Genomic DNA, 22245 nt, shown 5'->3' with positions numbered 1-22245 from the left:
CTGCTGGTCCAAAAGGGGCTCCATGAGGGCTCTGGGCTGTCTCTTGTATTCTCAATCACTCTTTCAAAAGCAAAAGGAGGAGCAAGGAGAACCTTCCCTCCTCAGCTCAGCCTCCAGAGGGGAGGCACAGCTCAGAGAAGGACAAGGGCAGGGAAGTCACCCCAAACTGTGTCCGTGGGCTTCTGCCCTCCTTGGAGCCTCTCCTGTCTCTCATGGCCAGGGGGGAAGTGGGCAGAGATCCCTCAGCTCCCTCCCCCTGTGCTACCAAGCACTGGCAGCTCTTCAGGCCATTTGCAAACCCAAAATCCCTTCCATGTCAGCTGTAAAACTGTGGGTGAGAAGTTGGCTCACTCCTCTTTCTATCCCTCTCCCTTTCCACTACTTCTTTACTCTTAAAAAAAGAAAAAGAGAAAAAGGCTTTTCAGCAGCTGCTACTTAGAGCAAGAAAAAAAAAAATAAAATACACCCCAAGCCTACACTTTGCTCCTTTTCAGTCTCTATAGCAACAGAACACAGCTGGCCAAAGCAATTATCCTGCCTTGGCTGGAGATGTTTAAAGGCTGCTGCAGGAATGGGAAGTTGTGGGAGCCCTGTGAGGGTGATGGCAGAAACATTTGCATTGAATTGCTGAGAGATGTTTTGACTTTGCTTCCAAATGAACACTGCTAAGGGCACAAAGACAGGACCACCTCAGAGGGCTGATGGAGAAAGGGAAGAGCAGCTCCAGCTCCTCATCCACTGACTGGATCTGTGTGATTTCAGACCAGTTCACCCAGTCACAGCCCTCACGCTGTTTCTCCATTCACTGATTCTGTTTCTCCTCCATTCACTGATTCTGTATCTTTATGGTCTACAATATGCATTTTTGGCAACATTTTGTGTCTCCAAAACATTTTGTTGTCTCCACCACACCGACTTCTTCATCTTCTTACCACACATTAATTACCCTCTGGGAGTTACTCTGGAATTTGATTTTCAACCTGGATCTTTGCACTGACCCTTGACACCCCACAAAGTTCATTCAGCCCTCATACAAAGGCAGCAAGGAGCACCTGGAGACAGAGGATTCCTCAGTTCAGCTTCACCAGCAGAGAAAACATGTCCTGCAGCCAAGCACCCACACTAACTGGTGTGGCAAGAAAGCTGACAAAGTCTTTTCAAGGCAGAAGAAGCTGCCAAGGCCTATTTTGAGGGCCTCACCTCCTGGGTGAGAGAGCCTCAACCTCTGGCCTGTTCAGCTGCTAGAGCTGAGCTGACACACTCAGCCTGCAGTGCCCAAAAAATGACAACCCCAGGGACATTTTCTGGGTCCTCCCAGGCCAATTCAGTAGGTGTGTAAATAAAACCCAGCCCTGTCTCACCTGGTTTACCTTATTTTCATTGGGATCTGTGACACGGTCTAATCCATACTCGAGGGCGCTCAGCATGCCTGGCTGTGGTGAACAACAAACAAAGCTTTGTTACTCATTTGGTTTAAAGGCACAAATGCAGGAGGAGACCCCCAGGCCTCCACTGGCAGCAGCTCCCAGCCAGCAGTGCCTTGGGAACCCCCAGATTTGGGAATGCCCCTCTTGAAGCTGCAGCTGGACCTCTGTCCCTTGCAGCTTTGGGAACAGCCAATTGTGGGAATCCCCAAAATCAGAGGGGTTTGGGAAAGCTGCAAAAGGCAGGCCTCAGAGACAGCAGAACTGTGATTAGAGCTAAGCAGCAGCCATGAGATTGGTCAGCAGAAAAATTATTTAAAAAGTAGAAAAGCAAGGACAAATAGAACAATGGTCTGTGTATTAATGCTTGTCTAGAATAACTCCCTAAGATGCAGAAAAGTTTATCTAGTGAGATATTAGGAAGTTTGAAGGTTAATAACGGAGCTGTGTGCATTGTGTTTGAAGGCTCACAAGCAGGTATTGTATTTGAAATAAGCAAGCATTGTTTAACTAAAGGCACCTGTGCTTACAGTGATTGGATGGAACTACTGTCAATGTGCTTCTGCTTTGTGTGATTGGTCAAAACACTTTTAAAGTGAGTTGTGACATTAAGTTCTTGCTCTGCTGCCTGGGATGTGAGCTGGTGGCACCTTCCCATTGCCATAACCATGTAATGAGACTGAGCTGGAAAATAAACCAGCTCAAGGCTGTTCCCAGCAGTCCCATCCCAGCTGTGATTGAACACAGACCCCGGCCAGCAATACCAAGGGAAGGTGGTGGGGACTCAGGGCAGCTCTGGGCTGGCCCTGCCCTGGCACTCAGCCCTTTCCACATGGGAGTTTGTCCCAGGTGGCTGCAGGGAGGGCACCACGAGTCACTGCAGCCACCCTGTCCCCCCCTACTCACAGGAGTTCTGTTCACAAGCCAGTAGGCTCTCTCCTGGCAGTCCAGGGCATACCTGTCCTCCTTCTTCCGCTCCTTCCCTGCCCTGCAAAGCCAAGAACAGGGGAATTCAGCAATTTTGCCCTCCTAAATCAGTGGGATGAGAAGCAGAGCACACCTCCAGCCTGCCATGCCCCATGGGTCCCAGCCTGACTGAGCCATCCCTGCCCTGATGCCAGCCCTGCCCACATCCTGTCCTGGCTAATTCTGGGCTGCTCATCATCTTCACATGGCCACACATGACTCTGCCTTTTGAGAAATCATCATCATCATCTTCCTGAGCTGAGCTGGGAGCAGGCACATCCCCTTCTGGCACAGACACATTTTATCAAAAATCCTTTCCTTAGGATTTTTTCTCCTGAGAAGCTGAGAGGCCTCAGGAACAAAATGTAACCAATGGTTATCTGCTGCTGTGGAATGCAACAGGTGCATCTGGGATTGGTCTCATGTGGTTGTTTCTAATTAATGGCCAATCACAGTCAGCTGGCTCAGACTCTCTGTCAGAGACAGAAGCTTTGTTATCACTTTCTTTTTCTATTCTTAGCCAGCCTTCTGATGAAATCCTTTCTTCTATTCTTTTAGCATAGTTTTAATACTATATATATCATAAAATAATAATCCTTTCAAGCTTTCTGATAAAATCCTTTCTTCTATTCTTTTAGTATAGTTTTAATATATATCATAAAAATAATATAATATATATCATAAAATAATATAATATGTGTCATAAAATAATAAAATTCAGCCTTCTGAAACATGGAGTTAAGATTCTTGTCTCTTCCCTCATCCTGGGACCCCTGTGAACACCCCCACACCCTTCTTAGGCACAGCACAGCCTCTCTGCTGACTTGCCCCCAGTCCTGCTGCTTCACCTTTGTCCCTGTCCCATGTCCCCAAGGAGTGCCACCCAGAGATACACCCTGGACACGTCTCATCCCTTTCTCTCAGTAAAGCAGAAGCATTTCTCAGAGAAACTGCTTGGAAATGGTTCTGAGGAGGGTTCCCAGGCACTAAAACCCAAATCACCTCCACAATTAAACACAAGAGGCACTAGCATGGTTTGGGCTTGGACCAACGAATTCTTTCCCAGAAAAGTCCTGAGCACAATTTGGGATTTAGCATGGGGAAGGGAACATTCCCAACAGGCTGTTTGCATGTGGCCTCCCTGCTGTGGTTACAGGGTGGGTGCTCTGCACCAGTCTGCCCCAGCAGCACCATCAAACAGCCTCAGACAAGTTTAATCTGCTGCTTCAGACACAGGCTGGGGATCTAACTTTGAAACTGCATTTGGCATCTCCTAGCCTGAGTCTGACCTCAGTTTACAAGAACAACAGTCTCGTGTTTAATGAGAGTTATCTGATGAGCTGCACTCCCAGGCCTTGGCTGCCAGCCCAGGGAACACAGAGGCTGCTCAGCAGCACAGGCACTGCCTGCCCTGCCAGCAGGTAAAGGAAGGTGAGAGGGGTCCACAGAAGCAGGAAAGATCTCTAAAGGAGTATTCCCATCTCATGTTCACCAAGTTTCCTGGGAATTTGAAGGTTTCAGTTCTAAAATCAAGTTATTTTAGCTGGGTACCCAATTATGCACTTCAGTTTTCTCCAGAAGTCCCTGCTGGGACCATTTACTGCCTCTTGATTCTCCACTCAGCTGAGAGATGTGCCAGAAACTCCTGACCCAGACCAGCAACAGGCCCAAAGTCCAGGGCCTGATCCACAAATCCTCATGGAGAACACTGAGCTAAATGAAGTTGTTTCTAATTAGGGTTGGAGCATTAGGACCCAGCTTCTTCACAGAACCACATCAAGTGCAAAATCTAAACCTCCACTCCAAGCCATTTTAAAGGCATTTTGGTGTTTTTAATGTGTGATTGAACTGTGCACTAAGGCAGCCAAGCTCTGCTCCTCACACCCTCCCCAGTGATGCAAACAAGGGAATGCAATTCAACTCACTTATACTGCTCCTTGGCCTGCATAATGACAAAATCCCACTTGTAGTTTATTTTTTGATTGAGCATGTTGTAATGTTCCTGGAATAAAAATAAAAAAGCAGTTTAGTGTGAAAATTCTGACCAGGGCACTCCCATGCTGGGGTTTTCTTGACTCTCCATAGTTCAACGAGGCCAGGCTGGCCACTGAGCCAAGAAATCTGGATTGTTCTGCACGTAATTACAAGAATTGCAACAGTTCAAAAATACCATTGCAAGGAGAGCAATTACCCCTGCTAAAATTATAATTGACTTCACAGGAGTTTTCTGTACTGGTTGTTTTTTTCACTTGCAAAATGTTGGCTTTTGATACAGCTGCAGGAACACCTCATGCAATTGAAGAGGTGATTTTTTTTTTTGCTGTGCCCCACTCATTAGCAACAAATGGCTTAAGTTGTAGCAAATGAGGGTCTTGTAATGGAACAAGCGCAGTGTCTCCTCACCTTTTCATATTCTTCCAAAATCCCTTTCCTTTTAATGTTCTTCTTTGCTAGATAAATTGCTGTGGAGGTAGTAGCAAATTAGCAATCAGTTATACAAGTCCAAGAATAATTATAAATTTACCCACATTACAAACACAGGAGCCTTTGTCTGCTACAATATCTTCCCAGGCATGAGCTCCAAGCTCACAAGAGCTCAGTGAAAAGGACTTGGTGCTTTTGGGATGGCACTGATGCCCAGGCAGGACAGGGAGTGGGTGCCTTCTGCCACCTCCCCTGGGGAACTCAGCCAGGCTTCCAGGGGTCAGGGGACACTGGACCAAACCTTCTGAGGCTCCTCAGAGCTTGAGCTCCAAGTTTTCTGAAGCACAGGCCAGTGTTTTTTGCTCAAGTTTTAATAAAAACATTCCAATCCAAACCAGGTTTTTTTATTTCCTTGGAAAATCTACAGCATAATGCAGGTAAAAGCCACAGAGGACAACCCTGGCATGCAGAAATCAGCCTGTGAACTGCACAGCTCACAGGAGCAAAGCCAGCTGATCAGCCCAAGATTCATGATCAGCTCGACTACAAAAAGCATCATAAAGGCAACAAGAGATTTGTATGGAAAAAACCATCAGGAGATATTGGAAGCCAAATAAAAAAGAACCATCTCTGAATGCAGAGCTTGAGCCAAACCTACAGGAAGACAGCCTTGGGCTCAGATCCAGGAACACACTTAACTGCTCAGGGAAATCTAATCTTGTGTTTAAAGCCTTCCCTCCCAGCAAGGTAATTCAGATGTGCTCCTGTGTGATGGATCTTAGTGGAACAGGAGAGTTTAAGCACTTTCTCTCACCAAGGCCACCACAAGATGGTCACACCCTCAATTCACCATTACTGAGAATTATTCACAAAACAGCATGAAAAAAATTGCCAGGGTTGGTCATTGTGAGTGGAGATGCAGCACAAGAACAGGAAGAGCAGGTGTGGAGCAGGACTGTGGGACAAACCCACACCCCTGGGCACCCCTGGATGGGGGACAAACCCACACCCCTGGGCACCCCTGGGCACCCCTGGACTGTGGGACAAACCCACACCCCTGGATACCCCTGGACACCCCTGGACTGTGGGACAAACCCACACCCCTGGGCACCCCTGGATGGGGGACAAACCCACATCCCTGGACACCCCTGGGCACCCCTGGACTTTGGGACAAACCCACACCCCTGGGCATCCCTGGACTTTGGGACAAACCCACACCCCTGGGCACCCCTGGACTTTGGGACAAACCCACACCCCTGGGCACCCCTGGATGGGGGACAAACCCACACCCCTGGGCACCCCTGGGCACCCCTGGACTGTGGGACAAACCCACACCCCTGGGCACCCCTGGATGGGGGACAAACCCACACCCCTGGACACCCCTGGACTGTCACAGACATATTTTATGAAAAATCCTTTCATTAGAATCTTTTTTCTTTAGAATTTGAGAGGCTTCAGAAACAAAATGTAAATAATAAATATCTGCTGCTGTGGAATGCAACAGGTGCATCTTGATTGGTCTCATGTGGTTAATTAATTAATGGCCAATCAGTCTAGTTGTCTTGGACTCTCTGGTCAGTGACAAGATTTTATAATTATTCTTTTCTTTTCATGCTTTCTGATGAAATCTTTTCTTTTATTCTTTTAGTATAGTTTTAGTATATAATTTTATTTTAATATAATATATATCATAAAATAATAAATCAGCCTTCTGAAACATAAAGTCAAGATTCTCATCTCTTCCCTTGTGCTGAAACCCCTGCAAACAACACCACACTGAACTGTGTGACAAACCCACAGCCTGAACTGTGTGACAAACCCATAGCCTGAACTGTGTGACAAACCCACAGCCCTGGGCATCCCTGAGCTGTGTGACAAACCCACAGCCTGAACTGTGTGACAAACCCACAGCCCTGAGCTGTGTGACAAACCCACAGCCCTGGGCATCCCTGAGCTGTGTGACAAACCCACAGCCTGAGCTGTGTGACAAACCCACATCCCTGCACTGTGTGACAAACCCACAGCCCTGGACTGGGTGACAAACCCACAGCCCTGGACTGGGTGACAAACCCACAGCCCTGAGCTGGGTGACAAACCCACAGCCCTGGACTGGGTGACAAACCCACAGCCCTGGACTGGGTGACAAACCCACAGCCCTGAGCTGGGTGACAAACCCACAGCCCTGGATACCCTTGGATACCCCTGGACATCCCTGGACTGTGTGAAACCCACACCCCTGAACTGTGTGACAAACCCACACCCAGGGCACATGCAGTGCCACCACTCACCATAGTCAGTGTCATCAGCAGCCCAGCCCTGCACTGGCCAGAAATAAGGAGTCTGCAAGGGAAGGAGCCTCCTGTTAGTGCACACAGGCCCTGAACTCATGGACTCCTCATTCCCAGTACCAGGAATATCCTGATTTCCCACTGAGAGCAGTGGAAAGAGTCCAGCCATGAACCTCAATACCATCCTGTTCTTACTGTGCTTTTTGAATATTCATTATTCAGTGCCCCCACATCATCTATGTCCAACCAGCAATTCCATTTGCTGCTTTAAGATCTGAAGGGAACACTCTCTGGAGAAATGCACAGCTATTTTTAGGCTGAACAAATACACTAATTTCACTGAAAAAACGATCACAGTTTCCCTGTAAACTGCAATCTCAGACTTCTCTGAGTCTTTTCCTTCCTCCTGCACAGCTACACAGCTCCTGGGAAGTGCCCCAGCTGCCTGTTTTTAATAAAAACCAGTGCTGAACTCCCTCTCAACAGCTTCGAGGAGCTGCAACTCACTTGAAACCTGTAGAGGCTGCCATCTGCCCTCAGGGTGAGGTTCTTTGGCTCCTGAAGAGGGTAGATATATCCATATTTGACAAACAGGTCTCCCAGGTGGAGTGCCTCTGCAAATGGAGAATGCAGATGTTCTCATTGCACAGAAACACTTCACTGGAATTAAAAGTGAGCTCTTATGCAGGGGAGAATTCAACTAAAAGCTTTTGTTGCTTGAGGTAGTAGTTTTATGACTGGAAGCTGGGAAAGGCTCAATTTTCACATTTTTACTCACCTTCTGCAGTGATCTGCAAGCGCTGAAGGATCCACTGCATGATATCATTACCTGCAAAGCAAAACAAAGCAAAGGTCAGGCACTGAAATCAGGAGTGTCCCCAAATCCAGGAAAGGAGATTCTGCAGTGCTCACCCCTCATTGTGCTCTGGATCCCATGAGGGCACAGTGTCACACACATCTTTTATGGAAAATCCTTTCCTTAGGATTTTTTTCCTCCTGAGAAGCTGAGAGGCCTCAGGAACAAAATGCAAACAATTATTATCTGCTGCTGTGGAATGCAACAGGTGCATCTGGGATTGACCCATGTTGGTTGTTTCTAATTAATGGCCAATCACAGTTGGCTGGCTCAGACAGAGAGTCTGAGCCACAAGCCTTTGTTATCATTCCTTCTTTTTCTATTCTTAGCCAGCTTTCTGATGAAATCCTTTCTTCTATTCTTTTAGTATAGTTTTAATAAAATATATATGATAAAAAAATAAATCAAGCCTTCTGAAACATGGAGCCAGATCCTCGTCTCTTCCCTCATCCTCAGAGCCCTGTGAACAGAGTCACAGCCCCCTTTTCTGTAAACTCAAATGCAAGGAGCCCAGGTGAAATGCACTGCTGGGCCCCCACTGGCCATGGTGGCACCCCCAGGGCACCAGGCAGTGACCCTGGGATGGCACAGAGAGAGTGGCACCAGCTCATGTGGCCTGAGCAGCACCCACACCCCATCAGGGGCTTAGAAAGGGCTTAAGGATGCAGCAGCTTTCTCACCAGGGAAGGGGAGGTTTTGCTCCAGCTTGCCTGGAAAGATTCACTGCACAGAAGCTCCAGAGGCACGGAGCACAGTTTTCACAGACATCTTTTATGGAAAATCCTTTCCTTTGGATTTTTCCTCCTGAGAAGCTGAGAGGCCTCAAGAACAAAATGTAACCAATGGTTATCTGCTGCTGTGGAATGCAACAGGTGCATCTGTGACTGGCCCATGTTGGTTGTTTCTAATTAATGGCCAATCACAGTCAGCTGGCTCAGACAGAGAGTCCAACACACAAACCATTGTTATCATTCCTTCTTTTTCTATTCTTAGCCAGCCTTCTGCTGAAATCCTTTCTTCTATTCTTTTAGTATAGTTTTAATATAATATATATCATAAAATAATAAATCAGCCTTCTGAAACATGGAGTCAGATCCTCATCTCTTCCCTCATCCTCAGACCCCACGGTCACACACAGTCCTGGCTCAGTTTTGTAAAGACCAGTGCCTGATCCTTTGAGAGTCCCTTAATGGGCAGAAGGGATGTCCAAATCTCAGATCCAAGCTGCAGTGGTCACAGGATTTATCAAATTCACACACATTTTATCTCTCCCACTTCTTTTGTTGGACTGTGAGCAGTTGTACCCACCATAGGCAGCATAAACCTCCTGCAGTTTTAGTTTTATGTTTTAGTATTATTTATTATTTAGTTTTATGTTTTTGTATTTAATTTTATGTTTTATTTCATGAACCTCCTTCCATTTAAAGAGGGCAAAAAGGGACTTGTTCCCTGACCAGTTACTGGTCTTTTCCTCCAAACCTCCCCCAGGACTGCAGACTGAGGTGTTGACCTTTCTTGACATTGCAGTGATGACTTAACTTTCTAATAGGGGCTCAGAGCTCTTATCCTAGTGCCTGCTTCCTGAAATAGATGAAATTAAAGGATTATCTCATCACTCATTTCTAGACAGCTCCCTCTGTAAGCACTTTCTCCCAAAGGTACACATCTAACATTGAGGTTTATTTGTGAGCCACTTTACTGACTCTCACTGAATTTAACTGTCACCATGATATTTTCTGAAAAATCCCTTCTCCAGGATTTTTCTCCTGAGAAGCCTCAGTAAAGAAATGTAAATAATAATTATTTGATTGCTTGGAATGTGGTCAGGAGTTGCAGACCAACAGGTGCATCTTTGATTGGTTCCATGTGAATTCTTTTAATTAATGACCAATCCCAGTCCAGCTGTGTTGGACTCTCTGGTCAGTCCTGGGTTTTTATTATTCATTCTTTTCCAAGCTTTCTGATGTATTCTTTTCTCTATAGTTTAGTATAGTTTTAGTATATAATTTCTTATAATATATAATATAGTATAATATATGATATAGTATGATATAATATAGTATGATCTAGTTATATTATATTAGGTATAATATAATATAATATAATATAATATAATATAATATAATATAATATAATATAATATAATATAATATAATATAATATAATATAATATAAATCAGCCTTCTGAGAACTTAAAGACAGATTCTCATCTCTCACCTCATCCTAGAAACCCAACAACACCACATTTAACTTGTTAGCTTCCTGCACAGGAGAGCCAGGCTCCCTCCAATGGATCTGTGTCCCCTGCTCCAATATCTTCACCACACCCTCATCAAAATGAATCCTCTGAGAGTCCCTTAATGGGCAGAAGGGATGTCCAAATCTCAGATCCAAGCTGCAGTGGTCACAGGATTTATCAAACTCACACACATTTTATCTCTCCCACTTCTTTTGTTGGACTGTGAGCAGTTGTACCCACCACAGGCAGCATAAACCTCCTGCAGTTTTAGTTTTACATTCTGGGGGGCAAATTTCAGAACCCCCTTCCATTTAAAGAGGGCAAAAAGGGACTTGTTCCCTGACCAGTTACTGGCCTTTTCCTCCAAACCTCCCCCAGGACTGAGGTGTTGACCTTTCTTGACATTGCAGTGATGACTTTCCCCCAAAGGTGCACATTTAACATTGAGGATTATTTGTGAGATATTTTACTGACTTTCACTGAATTTAACTGTCACCATGATATTTTATGAAAAATCCCTACACTCACTGCCTCTTCCCATGGGCAAGTGACTTCAGTGCCTCTGCAGTCTCATTTTAAAAAAATAAAATTGGGGCAAACAACACACTGAGCCAGCCAGGCTTTGCAAACACAGTAAGGGAATTCTCTTGACTTGCCTGGAGCAAACTCACTTTGTTTCAGTGGGAGTTTTTGTTCTGAATTTCCAAGTGCTGGAGAAAGATGGAAGCAGGAGGAGGATATGGAGTATGTGTGAATATTTATAGCAGGGGATTCCTCACAAGAGCTTTTGTGGAGGCTTGGAGAGCAGAGTACTGCTGGTGCCTGGTGAAAGGAGCAGCAGGCACAAGGAGGCTGATAAGAGCTGCCTGGAACACTGCACATGACACAGCTCAGCTCCTGTCTGCTGCTCCTCCAGCCTCCTTGAGGGAGGCAAAGCTGTCATTTACAGGCACACAAGTGGGTTGAATATTTTGTTCTTTTCCTGCCTACTCAAGAAGAATTATAACTAGCAGTAAACATGAAAAGGAAGACTAATTGTTAATTGCTCGTTTCTGAAGTACCATCTTTCAGTCTGCCTCCAGGCTGCTTGTTTTAATTGGATTTTAATATTTATCTTTATTTGTGATGCAGCCTCACTGGGAGCATGAGAGGTCTGGAGGCTGCAGCATGTCCTCACCTCTGTGCTAAGGCAAGGTCACTTGAGTTAACCCCAGGAGGCAGCTGGGAGTGCCTGGGGATCAACTTTTGTCTGCTTCAAAGGGTAGGAATGAAATGAGACAGGAGTGAGAATGAGATCAAGGGAGCAGGAACATTTCAAATGATGTGCAGCCGATATTTACTGGGGGCAGAGCTCCAGCACACAGCCAGGGGGGTCCATCCACAGGCAGATTTTCTGTGCTGAACTGGGCCCAGCCCCTTCCCCCAGAGCAGCTCTTACCTGTCACAGCGTGGGGGATGCTGGTGACCATCACTGGCTGGGTCTGTGTCTTGATTCCTGTGTCTGGGCTCTGCATCTCCATCATGAGAGCTTCAATCTGCAAAGCAGGGAGGGGATGGGATGGGATGTGGAGCCACATTTCTCCTCACAGAGAAAAGCAAGGCACAATTCTTCCCAAGAATATTTCTGAGATTCACATTCTCTGAACCTCAGAGAAAGGAAAAACAATTCTTATCACTTGCTGTGCCTGTGTTTGTGCAAAAGTAGAATGCAATATGGAGATTGTTTACCCAAATTCATGGTGTTTTGTTTCCTTGGCCTCTCAGGGCCAGGTGTGTGTGTGTGTGTCAGGACTGTGGGCTGACAGTCATGAGATTCAGAGCAGAGTTGAGTGCTTGGTAGGTTCAGTTTAGATGTAATGTAATATAGATGTTAATACATATTGTTAAATATAAATATATTAATAATTATAAATATAAATTTATAATTTTCTAATATTTTATAATTTATATAATAAAATAATTAATTAGCCTTCTGATAAGATGGAGTCAGATGCATCATTCCCTCCTTCCTCAAGGCATTCCCTGCAAATTTACCAGGGATGGATGTCAGGAGTGGGCAGGAGGGCAGCCTGCACTCCAGAGGGTGGGCATTGCTGTGTCACAGACACATTTTATGAAAAATCCTTTTGCCAGGATTTTTCCTCCTGAGAAGCTGAGAGGCCTCAGGAACAAAATTATAATATAATATAATATAATATAATATAATATAATATAATATAATATAATATAATATAATATAATATAATATAATATAATATAATATAATATAATATAATATAATATAATATAATATAATATAATATAATATATTGATTATCTGCTGCTGTGGAATGCAACAGGTGCATCTGGGATTGGTCTCATGTGGTTGTTTCTAATTAATGGCCAATCACAGCCCAGCTGGCTTGGACTGTCTGAGAGTCACAAAATTTTATTATCATTCCATTCCTTCTTTCCTTGCTAGCCTTCTGATGAAACCCTTTCTTCTATTCTTTTACTATAGTTTTAATAATATATATCTAATAAAATTATATATATAATATATAATATATCATAATATATAATATATAATAATATATAATATAATAATATATAATAAAATAATAAGATATAATCAAATAATAATAAATACAATTTTAATAATATATATAATAAACTAAAATATATGTGTATAAAAATAAAATTTTTTATATATATAAATTTTATAATATATATATTTATATATTATTTATATATTTTTATATACATATATAAATTTTATATATATATAAAATATATATATAATAAAATATATCTATATATAAAATATATATATAATAAAAAAATATATAAAATAAAATATATATACATAATGACTTCAGAAACATGGAGTCAACATTCTCATCTCTTCCCTGGTCCTGAGACCCTGTGAACCCCACCCCACTGGTGTGCCACAGCAATGCCTGCAGTGGCCACAGCCCTCTCTGGACCTCCCCTGGCACCAGAGGTGCCACCTCCAGCCCATGGCAGCTCACACTGCACACACACACAGCCAGGGCTGGCACAGGAGGGACAGCATGGAGCCACTCAATGAGAGCTAAGGAAAAAAGAAATAAATAGAATCTCTGCTACCCAGACCCCACTACACCCAGAAAGGTTCTTCTCTGGCTCGTTGGGCACTTAGAAAGAAAAATGGGGAGGGAATAAAATCTGTGCTTGTGTTGGGAGGTGCAAAGGAGGTGTGTGAGGGGCTCTGTGACCAGTCCTGTGCAGGGCTGCACTCCCCACCCAGCCCTCAGCCCCTCCAGGGGTGGGGCAGGCACATCCTCCTCCCTGGCAGCATCTTCAGCTGGGACTCCTCGGGGATCCTGGTGACTCATCTTTAACACAGGATGAGTCTCACACTCAGGGCAAGACATCTTTTATTCCCCATTTCCAATTATCTGTATTTCTTCTTTAAAAGATAAAGATTTTCAAAGGTAGTTTGCTCCTCTTTGACTTCCTACCAGCACCATTCCCAAAGCACAAAGCTTTTCTTTCACTTAGGATCTGTGCTCAGATGGATGGAGCTGGGGCACTCCCCTCATCTCCTCGTTTTTGACTATCTAAGTGCCATGAGAGCTTTGGGGAAGATATTCTTCTTTCTGTCTTCTGCTTCCAGGGCTATTAAATCAAAACTGGTCCAACAGGACCAATTTGGTCTCTCCACACATTTGTTTTGGGTGAGGCTGTAGCTTTTTAACTGAGAGCAGAGGATTTAACAGTGTGAGCTGATGACACACACACATAATGGAGGGTATTGTCTTCACAGGCACCACAGTGACTTTGGTCCCAAGTCTTGCCAAGTTCTGTGAGGATTTAAGCTGTAGTGACAGGATACACTCTGGGCTTGTCAGTAAAACTGGATTTTCAACTGCTTTTAAAGGCACTGACAAATTAATGCTAAAAGGGAGAAGCCTGGTAAAATTTAACATAAATATTTGTATAAATACTTATAAAATATTTTAAAAGAGCAAAACCAGAGCAGAGGTGATGGAATTCGAAGACATTTTTTTAGATCTTTTAACAGAACTCATAATTTCAAGCTCAGAAAGTTCAGCTGTGTGGGATGAGGTGAGGCAGGCAGGGCACTTTTTAGGAAACTGGGATTTTAAGCAAACCCAGGTGCCTTAGGAAGTCACCCCCTGTGACTGCACAGTCCCTTCACAGAGAACAGAGATCCTGGGGGCAAACACAGCCCTGCTCATGCCCCTGTCCCTGTGCAGTGAGCACCTGGCAGACCCAGGCAGGATCTGTGTTCTGGGCAGGCAGCACAGCACATGCTGCCCTCCAGGTGGGCTCCAGAGACATCTTCAACCAGCTGAGAGCAGGGAATCCGTAGGGGGATACAGTATGAAGGTGGTATAAAATGTAATCTTATCCACCAACGAGTCACAGCTGGACCAATTACTAAAGATTAGGAGCAGGCCTGATCTGAACAGGCCACACCTGTAGCCAGTAAGAACAAGGGGTATAAAAGAGCAGATTGGTGGGATCAGGAGTTACAGGAGTCAATGGCTGCTGCAAGGACCAAGAAGAGTCAGTGCTTAGAGGAGCTGCCTGCAGGAGACATGCAGGAGGTACGAGGCTCTGGTGCTATAGAATCCTTGCACTATAATGATAAGAGAACTCTTGGCATATAAGACAACAGGAATTGGCTGAGAAACCCCTCCAGCCCTACAGCACAGCATGTTCCCTTCCCTTAACCAGCAGCTCTTCAACTCAGGTGGTGCTCACACTCTGCCACGCTCTCTCTTGTCACTGGAGAAATGACAAATGCATTAAAAAGCCAGGCAGCCCCGGCTGCAAAGCATCCACCTTGCTGATCAAACCTCAGCCTGTCTGTGTCTGTTCTCCCAAGGGAACAGTGGATTACAGGATCAGGAGCTGCCATCAGCACCAGGCTGCCAGAGGGAGGCCAGGAGGGCTGCTTCACACACAGCAGGAACATTTCCTTGCTTTGCTGAGGGCTCTGGTACGTTTTGTCACGCTTTCAGCCAGGAAAGAGCTGTCTGGTTTGAATTTTGCAGAGCCAGAAGCCACTTCCTGACTGGTTGATGGGTGGAGATGCACACAGAGGTAAATATCAGGACTGCTGAGTGAGCCAGGCTCCAGGGAGAGGTCATCTCACACACACAGACACCACAAGGCAGGAGCCCCCTGGAGACTTCCCTTCAGATCAGCTGGGATCTCTGCCTGGAGGTGAACTCACCCTGAAAGCCACAGAGGAGACAACAGGAAAGCTGTCTGTCCCCTCTGTGACTGCATGGAGTCACAGGGCTCAGCTTGCTGAATGCAAAGCAGAACTCAAACTCCCATAAAGCGAGAAAAAAACCATCACTGGATTCAGGAGCTCTGAGAAGCCCCAGGGAGAGTGTCCTGGATTGCCAAGCAAATTGTACCCTATGTACCATCTGGATGGCAGCTGTCTTCTGTTCAGTGGGCAGTTTTCCTTATCTCTTCCACATCTGGGGAGACACCTGCTGATAAGAAGCCATTGAATGTCACTACATGGCTGATAAGAACTACAGCATCCCACTGGGAGATGTGAGCCCAGAGGGAGGAGCCAAGCATTCCTGCCTGGATATAATCTGGAGATTCTGGAACACCAGCCAAGCATTCCTACCTGGATATAATCTGGAGATTCTGGAACACCAGCCAAGCATTCCTACCTGGATATAATCTGGAGATTCTGGAACACCAGCCAAGCATTCCTGCCTGGATATAATCTGGAGATTCTGGAACACCAGCCAAGCATTCCTGCCTGGATATAATCTGGAGATTCTGGAACACCAGCCAAGCATTCCTGCCTGGATATAATCTGGAGATTCTGGAACACCAGCCAAGCATTCCTGCCTGGATATAATCTGGAGATTCTGGAACACCAGCCAAGCATTCCTGCCTGGATATAATCTGGAGATTCTGGAACACCAGCCAAGCATTCCTGCCTGGATATAATCTGGAGATTCTGGATCACCAGCACAGCTTCTCCACTGGATTTCCCAGAGGAACAGCAGCTGCCTCTTCCCCTGGATCTTCAGAGGAAGAGACTGCACCCTTCTCCAGGATCCCTGCTCCAGCAGAGCCACCCCTGGCACTGCAGGAGGGCTGAGCCACAATTCCAATGGTTCTGCTGCCAGCACCCTGACCCACAGGGTGTCAGGCTGTGTTCTGACTCTGTCAGTGTTGTTTTGGTTTACTGCATTGTTCATTTTATCTTTTTATTTTCCTCCCTAATAAAGAACTGTTATTCCTGCTCCCATATTTTTTGCCTGAGAGCCCCTTAAATTAAAATTTATAGCAATTTGGACAGAGGGGGGTTACATTTTCCATTTCAGGGGAGGCTCCTGCCTTCCTTAGCAGACACCTGCCTTTCCAAACCAAGACAGAGAGGCTAATGGTCACCAACTGATGGGGTACCCATGGTTCTGGAGGAGGAGGAGGAGGATGGATGCTTTGCTGCAGCATGGAGCAGTGGGCAGTGATGGATGGCTTGGCTGAGTGACCCTGGGTGCAGGTCCCATCCCTGTTACCCTTTGGGCACCCACCAGCTCCCTAGGATCAGGGCATCCACAATGCAGGAAAAACAAACTCCAGGTGCTGAGACTCACAAATGCAACAGCAGAACACTGCCAAGGTGAGGAGGTTAGCCCTTCTCAGCATCAACCCAGACAGAGGCAGCTTTGCTTCAGACAGAAGAAAAATCGATTTTCCCAGCAGGAATTTCCAGTTCCCAGGTGAGTTCACAGTCCTGGTGCTGTAATTAAACATCTGCTGCTTTCTCCATGCTATTTGCCTGGTTCTAGCCTCCCTCACTGCCTGCTGCTGTTTGCAAGGGTCAGCTCTACCTGCTCTGATTTCCAAGGTAACACCACAGTCCTTATCCCCACTCTGGCCTCTGAAGGCTCACTCAATTGTTTCCTAGGTCTACAACTACCAGCCTTGCTTTGCACGTTGATGGATGATCAGAAAAAAAGAAGAAATGAAAAAAAATCCATTGTTAACCAGCTAAAACTTCCTGCTTTTTCCTAATTAAAGCTGAGAGGAAGTGGCTTGTTCCCACTGAGTGATGCCTCAGCTAAAGGAAGTGAATCTGTGAGTGGGGAGGGCAGGGCTGTAGCTGGCTCTGCCCAGTCTGGATGGGATTTTTTCCAACAAGATGTGGCACTGGCATCTCCCAGCCTGGAACAAGGAAAGGGAGGATGGGATGAGGCTGAGCTTGGCCTAAGGCTCAGTTTCAGCCATACCCATGGGCCTCAGAGAGCAGAAGTCTGCTGGATTCCAGCAGAAACACAATTCAGCTGCTCACACACTTCTGGAAATGCCCAGGAAGATGAGGCCCAGCAGCTGCTGGAAAGTCTAAGCCTGGAGAAGCAAAGCCAGGCTGGAAAAGACCCCAGACCCTGGAGCAGCCCCTCCCTGGCTGCTGCACAGCTTGGGAGAAGCCAGCAGGGAGCAGAGTGAGGAGGAGGCAGGGAAGAAGGCATCCATCAGCCCTACCCACAAGGTGTGAGTCACTGTGCAGCTCAGCAAGGAAAAATACGCAGCCCAGGAGCTCCTGAGAGCAGAGCCCAGCTCTGCCAGCTGATGCCCAGCAGAGCCAGGCCTGGCTGCTGGAGCAGGCACAGGCACCAAGAGCTTGGATTCATTCAAGCTCTCACAGCATCCAGCCAAAATGCATTTTAGAAGCTTCCTTGCTATCCCAAAAGACCTTTGGGTCATTCCTCTTCCAGCCAAGATGGTTTAGAAGGGGAGGAAAAAATAGAATAAAACAACCTAAGTGCTAGCATGAAGAGCAGGTGTTACAGGCCCCTCTGATCCCTCATAGCTCAGCCACAAAGACCAAGCTGCACATCCAGCCTGAGTCAATCAGAACAGCCTCACAGCAAGGGCAGGACACTGCCCACCACCCCTACAGCAACCCCCTGTGCTCTCCATGGCAGGATTGCTGCTGTGGGCACATCTTCCTGCTGCAGGGGCAGCACAGGGGGCTGCTGGCAGCTGTGAATGCACAGAGGGAGGTGCTGGGAGCTGTGAATGCACAGAGGGCCCAGGGGCTGGCAGCATGGCAGGGATCCCTCCCTGCAGCTGTGGATGCACACAGGGATGGGCTGGCAGCATGGCAGGGATCCCTCCCTGCAGCTGTGGATGCACACAGGGATGGGCTGGCAGCATGGCAGGGATCCCTCCCTGCAGCTGTGGATGCACACAGGGATGGGCTGGCAGCATGGCAGGGATCCCTCCCTGCAGCTGTGGATGCACACAGGGATGGGCTGGCAGCATGGCAGGGATCCCTCCCTGCAGCTGTGGATGCACACAGGGGTGGGCTGGCAGCATGGCAGGGATCCCTCCCTGCAGCTGTGGATGCACACAGGGATGGGCTGGCAGCATGGCAGGGATCCCTCCCTGCAGCTGTGGATGCACACAGGGCCCAGGGGCTGGCAGCATGGCAGGGATCCCTCCCTGCAGCTGTGGATGCACACAGGGATGGCAGCATGGCAGGGATCCCTCCCTGCAGCTGTGGATGCACACAGGGATGGGCTGGCAGCATGGCAGGGATCCCTCCCTGCAGCTGTGGATGCACACAGGGATGGCAGCATGGCAGGGATCCCTCCCTGCAGCTGTGGATGCACACAGGGCCCAGGGGCTGGCAGCATGGCAGGGATCCCTCCCTGCACCCACAGCAGCCCAGGCACAGCGTGTGTCAGCTGGGGGCAGAGTGTGAGCACAGGCTTAAGCAATTAACAAAGCTTCTTTCCAGGATTTTAGCTCCTCATGGGTCTAAGCCTGTAAGGTGCTTGCTGGGTGCAGGCTGAGCATCCTCAGCTCCCATCCTGGGCAGCAGTAAAGGTGCCTGGTGTTCCCAGGAGCCCTGAGGATGTGGCTGGCTGCACACAGACCACATTGTCATGGAGCAGCCGAGGCTCCATGGTTGCTCCAAGGTCTGGAAAAAAACAGCAGGAATGAAAGTGGAGCTGAGAGCCAAGGGCTCTCACTGACCACCAGGAGCTCCCCTTCCTGCTGCTAACAGGTCCTGGACTTGCAAAGCACTGGAAGTGCTCAGCCCCCCTGGCTGCTCTCAGTGTGAGTGAGTGGTGCACACTCTGTACAGCATTCCCTGTGTTTTGACTGATCTTCCCACCTGAGGAACTGGGAGTGCTGTGCAGAGCCTGCTGCACTCCCACGGAGCAGCTGAAGCACAGCTGCAGGCAGTTGTTTTCTCAAAGCACAGCTTCTCCTCCTCTGCACCCCCGCACACAACTCCACCGAGTATTACTCAGTACAGAATTTGGCCTGGAGTATTTCTCTTGGCAGGGCTCCCCAGCCAAATTTACCCTGCAAGACATAGCACCACAGAAAATACCCTCTTTACTTCCTCTGGTGTAGTAAGTACTGCCAGGCTTATACCTTAGCATGGAATATCCCCAAATTCCCCTCTCTTTACCCCTGGAATCCTCCTTAGGTTGTGGGTGTTGAGGAAAGCTAACTACAATTCAAACAGCAACTTGCTGGCTGTACTTGTCACTGGAAATTCAGTTAATTCCATCCAACAGGATAAGCCACACTCAGGAGAGGTGGGTGGGAGAAAAGCTAGCTTAACACTCTGCTTTTCAAAATCTGCAGTACCAGCTACACTACAACTGCCTATGCTTTGAATGAATGCTACAGGAAAAGCCCACCAAATGCTGGACAAAATTACACATTACACCCAAAAACGTGGGCATGCACCATCCCACTCCTTCTACTGCTTCTGGCCACAAATGCACTCATGTCTGAAAAACTGGAAGGAGGCAGAGAGCAGGCTGTAATACACGCTCTGAATGTGGACATCAGCTGAAAGCACTGGGAGCACACACTGGACCCACTGGAGCAGAGCCACACTGAGTGGCCCGGCGCTGCAGGTGATGGGTTTTCCCTGGGAACGGACACAGATTTGAGGGACTTTAAAAAAAATGGAAGAGAGAGAAAACGTGTCAGGGCAAGACATAGCACCACAGAAAATACCCTCTTTACTTCCTTTACTTCCTTTGTAGCTTATCTCACCATTCAGCTGAGATAAGCTACAAAAGATAAACACCATTACAGTCCTATTTTCTCCATCACTACAGCACAGGCTACCCCCCGAGCCAGCTGGGATCCACGGCGCTCTCCACAGATTCAACAGATTGCAACAGGTCACGGCTCCCAGCTCCCGGGCAGGGGCTGTCCCCCCTCGGAGCCACCCGCCCGGAGGTGCCCGGGCAGCGGTGGCCGAGCAAGATGCTCTGAACGCGGCAGCGCCCCGAGCACCGCCAGCGCTGCCCGGGGCACCGCACCGCATCGCCCGGCTCGCCCTTAACGGCGCGGCTGAGCCCTCACCTTTTTGAGGAAGGCCATCCGCGGGCGGTAGCGCTGTCCCTGGTCGAGCCGTGTGACGGTCATGGTGCCGGTGGTGGCGGTACCGGTGCCAGTGGTGGCGGTGCGAGCGGAGCGGCCGCGGCCCGGCGCACCTGGCTGCCCACACCGCCACACGCCGGGGGCGGCGCCACTGCCGCGCGCCGCAGCCAATCAGCACCCGCCGCACCGAGCTCATTTGCATGAAGGCGGTGGGGCGGCCGCTTGGGGGCGCTCGTGGGAGAGCGCGGAGGGGATGGAATGGAACGGAACGGAATGGGACGGGACGGGATGGGATGAAATGGGATGGGATGGGATGGGATGGGATGGGATGGGATGGAATGGGACGGGATGGGATGGGATGGGATGGGATGGGATGGGATGGGATGGGATGGGATGGGATGGGATGGGACGAAATGGAACGGAATGGGATGGAACAGAACAGAATGGAATGGAAGAGGATGGAGTGGAATGGAATGGGATGGGATGAAATGGAACGGAATGGGACGGGATAGGATGGGATGAAATGGAACTGAATGGGATGGAACGGAACGGAATGGAATGGGACGGAATGGAATGGAATGGAATGGAACGGAATGGAACAGGATGGGATGGGATGAAATGGAACAGAATGGGATGGAACAGAACAGAATGGAATGGAAGAGGATGGAGTGGAATGGAATGGAATGGAATGGAATGGAATGGAATGGAATGGAATGGAATGGAATGGAATGGAATGGGATGAAATGGAACGGAATGGGATGGAATGGAACAGGATGGAGTGGAATGGGATGGAATGGAATGGGATGAAATGGAACAGAATGGGACAGGATAGGATGGGATGAAATGGAACAGGATGGTATGAAATGGAACGGAATGGGATGGAATGGAACAGGATGGAATGGAATGGAACGGAATGGGATGGAATGGAACAGGATGAAGTGGAATGGAATGGAACGGGATGGGATGGGATGGAATGGAATGGAATGGGATGGAATGGCCAGGTTCTTGGGCCTGGGTTTGGAGCAGGCACAGAAAGCGCTGGAGGCTCACTGCCCATGAAGGGTGATGCGGTGCCCGGGGCAGCATTTCAGGAGATGATCCATGGTCACAGCATCCTGCTGGGCCATGGCTCCCCAGGGCATGCAGGGTCCAAGGAATGACAGCCCCATCCCGCAGGGTTTTGGGTCATGACCTGTTGCAGAGCCCTATAGACCCCAGGGGTCAGGCTTGGAGGGCAGCTTGTGCTGAAGTGACAGAGAAAATAAAGGCATAAGATCACTCTGGAATTTATGAAGTCACATTAAACAAGCTCAGACCAAAGTGCTGTGGCTGAGTGTCCTGTGTGTGTGAGGGCTGAGCAGTGCTTTGGGCACATGCCCCTTGGATGCCACCAGCCTCTGACAGCTCAGCTGTGGATGCAGGAGCCAGATGAGCAGTTTGGGGAGTTGGTGACTTCTTCACACGGGGAAATTGTGATGAAGAGTGACCAGAGGAAGGCCATGGGGTTAGAGCTCTTCCTCACAGTGGAACTGCCTCATGCCAGGGGATGGGGGGTGAACAGTACCTGACTGGCAGCACTGGAAACCAGGAGCTCCAGCAAGATTTTGCCTGGTTCCTCCAGAAAGTGGCAGAGTTTCCTCTGCTGCCCCCAGCTCA

General features: G+C 47.8%; 1 protein-coding gene across 7 annotated transcripts in view; it reads right to left on the bottom strand.

Annotated features, from left to right (window-relative positions):
• The window catches only part of RGS9 (regulator of G protein signaling 9), a 40612-nt gene extending 19897 nt beyond the window's left edge, over positions 1–20715 (bottom strand). For 6 of the 7 annotated variants that reach the window (XM_066565929.1, XM_066565930.1, XM_066565928.1 and 3 more), the window contains exons 1-9: positions 20572–20715; positions 11636–11732; positions 7881–7931; positions 7610–7716; positions 7103–7154; positions 4794–4852; positions 4316–4392; positions 2331–2412; positions 1371–1433 (exon numbers count right to left, since the gene is read on the bottom strand). In XM_066565929.1, coding sequence (XP_066422026.1) covers positions 1371–1433; positions 2331–2412; positions 4316–4392; positions 4794–4852; positions 7103–7154; positions 7610–7716; positions 7881–7931; positions 11636–11732; positions 20572–20634 — 651 coding nt within the window. In that variant the 5' untranslated portion in view covers positions 20635–20715. The remainder of the gene's footprint in view (positions 1–1370; positions 1434–2330; positions 2413–4315; positions 4393–4793; positions 4853–7102; positions 7155–7609; positions 7717–7880; positions 7932–11635; positions 11733–20571) is intronic. The other variant, XM_066565931.1, reaches the window with a different exon arrangement.
• Positions 20716–22245: the final 1530 nt, after the last annotated feature.

Source organism: Molothrus aeneus, chromosome 26 (genome assembly GCF_037042795.1).
Source record: "Molothrus aeneus isolate 106 chromosome 26, BPBGC_Maene_1.0, whole genome shotgun sequence".
Taxonomy (NCBI): Eukaryota; Metazoa; Chordata; class Aves; order Passeriformes; family Icteridae; genus Molothrus; species Molothrus aeneus.
Note: the sequence above shows the minus strand (reverse complement) of the source record. Positions and strands in the feature narration are given on the sequence as shown.